The sequence below is a fragment of the Mandrillus leucophaeus genome, unplaced genomic scaffold (genome assembly GCF_000951045.1).
Source record: "Mandrillus leucophaeus isolate KB7577 unplaced genomic scaffold, Mleu.le_1.0 Scaffold10, whole genome shotgun sequence".
Classification (NCBI taxonomy): Eukaryota; Metazoa; Chordata; class Mammalia; order Primates; family Cercopithecidae; genus Mandrillus; species Mandrillus leucophaeus.
Window position 1 is genome coordinate 6,362,966 of NW_012098098.1, and position 2,127 is coordinate 6,365,092.

At 61.8% G+C, this 2,127-nt stretch overlaps 1 protein-coding gene across 1 annotated transcript in view; it reads right to left on the minus strand.

Annotated features, from left to right (window-relative positions):
• Positions 1-2,127, minus strand: part of CBFA2T3 (core-binding factor, runt domain, alpha subunit 2; translocated to, 3) — a 129,242-nt gene that overhangs the window by 8,921 nt on the left and 118,194 nt on the right. The window contains exons 7-8 of the mRNA XM_011972509.1: positions 457-479; positions 280-365 (exon numbers count right to left, since the gene is read on the minus strand). Coding sequence (XP_011827899.1) covers positions 280-365; positions 457-479 — 109 coding nt within the window. The remainder of the gene's footprint in view (positions 1-279; positions 366-456; positions 480-2,127) is intronic.

Sequence of the window (2,127 nt, forward strand, 5' to 3'; positions counted from 1 at the left end):
GTGGCTGTGTGTGGGTGTGGCTGTTTGCATGAGTGTGGCTGTGTGGTTGGGTGTGGCAGCATGGGTGTGGTGTGCATGTGTGTGGCTGTATTTGTGTGCATGTGTGTGGCTGTGCACGTGGGTGTGGCTATGGCTGTGTGGCTGTGGTTGTGTGGGCGTGGCTGTGCATGGTTGTGTGTGGCTGTGGCTGTGTGGGCGTGACTGTGTGTGGGCATGGCTGTGTGCGGGCATGGCTGTGTGCATGGGCGTGGCTGTGTGGGCGTGGCTGTGGACACTCACGTTGTTGAGGTGCTTCCACTCTTCTGCCCACTCACGCTCTGTGAGCTTGTGGTCGATCACTTCTTCCTGCCGGGACCCAGGCACCACTGTGGATGGGGGAGGTGCATGCTTAGGTCCTGCCCACTGCCAGGATCTGCCCTATTCTCCCAGACCCTGCCCTCTGCTCCCAGGCCCCACCCATGGACTGTGCCCACTGGGGACTATGGACAGGGTAACGGAAGGGCTGGTTGACTTGGCGAACATGGAGGATGCCTGGGTTACTGAGCTGCCTGGGCCTCTGGGCCGACTGCTCTTCCCCTGTAACCGGCACACGCCTCCAAGGGAGGGTCCAGTCTCAGTCCGGTTCTGCACCTGAGGAAACTAAGCCTGGTTAACAGCGGTGGAGGTGGGGTGTGGACCGAGGCTGGGTGGAGCTGGAGCGCTGTCTTCAGCCACTGTCTGGGAAGGCCTCGTTAGACTAAGTGTGGCCTGAGTATGCCTCAGTGCCAAGTCACACCATGACCTGGACCTGCCTTAGCCCGTGAACCAACGGGTAACCTCGCTGGGAGGAGCTGGTCTGAGTCATTCACAGCAGCCCTCTGTGGTCACCCGCAGGCGCCCACAACTCAGATGAGGCCACGCCGAGCAACATGCAACCACGCCGCCTCGGCACCCACCTCCCGTCTCTGCCTGTGAACACCACCAGCCGTGCCCAGGCCAGGGCTCTCGGAGCGCGCTGGCTCTGAGGCCTGTCCTATTCGGGGGTTGTTCTTCGCTTAGTTAAACTCTGTTCGATGCAGCATGTCTAAGGTTTTCCCTTTTGACAGGCTCCAGGACTGAAGCTGCAGGGGCCACTCCCACAGGTCACCAGAAACTAAGATGTGAGTGACGCCTGGCAGTGGCTGACCCTTTCGTGGTGGCCGGGCCCACGGGAGACGCGAGTGACCCCTGGCAGTGGATGGCTCTTTCGTGGTGGCCGGGCCCACAGGAGACGTGAGTGACGCCTGGCAGTGGATGGCTCGTGGTGGCCGGGCCCACGGGAGATGTGAGTGACGCCTGGCAGTGGTTGGCTCTTTCGTGGTGGCCGGGCCCACGGGAGACGTGAGTGATGCTGGCCGTGGCCAACTCTTTCGTGGTGGCTGTGCCCACGGCTTCTGGAGACATCAGACGCTTCCAGACCCCACTGTTTTCTGCATTCAGCCATGGCCCATGCTTCCTGGGGCTGAGGTCTCCCTCTTTGGACCCTTTTCAGCCCCTAAAGATATCCCAGCCCCTGAACCTGAAATGGCTCCCCCAAATTGCAGAGGAGGTGAGGAGGTGGCAGCCACAGCTCAAAGTCACCACCCTGCTCTGCCGCCTGTGAAGCTGCAGCCGGCACCAACACCCCAACCAAAATAGTGGCTGAGACGTGCCAGACAGCTGGCGTTTATTTTTGTATTAGCAGAAGTGGGTGGGAGTCAGCACCTGCCCGGTCCGGCTGCAGCATGCTAGACGCCGTCACCTGCTGCCTGGGCCCAGGCCCTGGAACCTTCCGCAAGGTGGGGGCTGGGAGATGGCCTTGCGCAGGGCAAGGCCTCTGCTGACCCGGCTGCTGGGCCCCCACCGTGCCCTGGGCCTCTGTCTCAGCATGGCAGATTGGAGGCCTCCCTGCAGCCTGTCCTGGGGGGCTCCTGGGGTGGGGCTGGGCCTAACCATCACTGGGTCCTCAGCACAGAGGCCGTCCAAAAGTCAGGCAGGCTGGGCTATGAGACTGTGGGTGCATTACGTGTGCTCTCGGGCTCCAGTCTCCTCATCTGTGGTATGGGGGTGCTGACGCTACCCTGCTGACGGGCTGAGGAACGAGTGAAGGGTAAAATGCACCGAGACTCC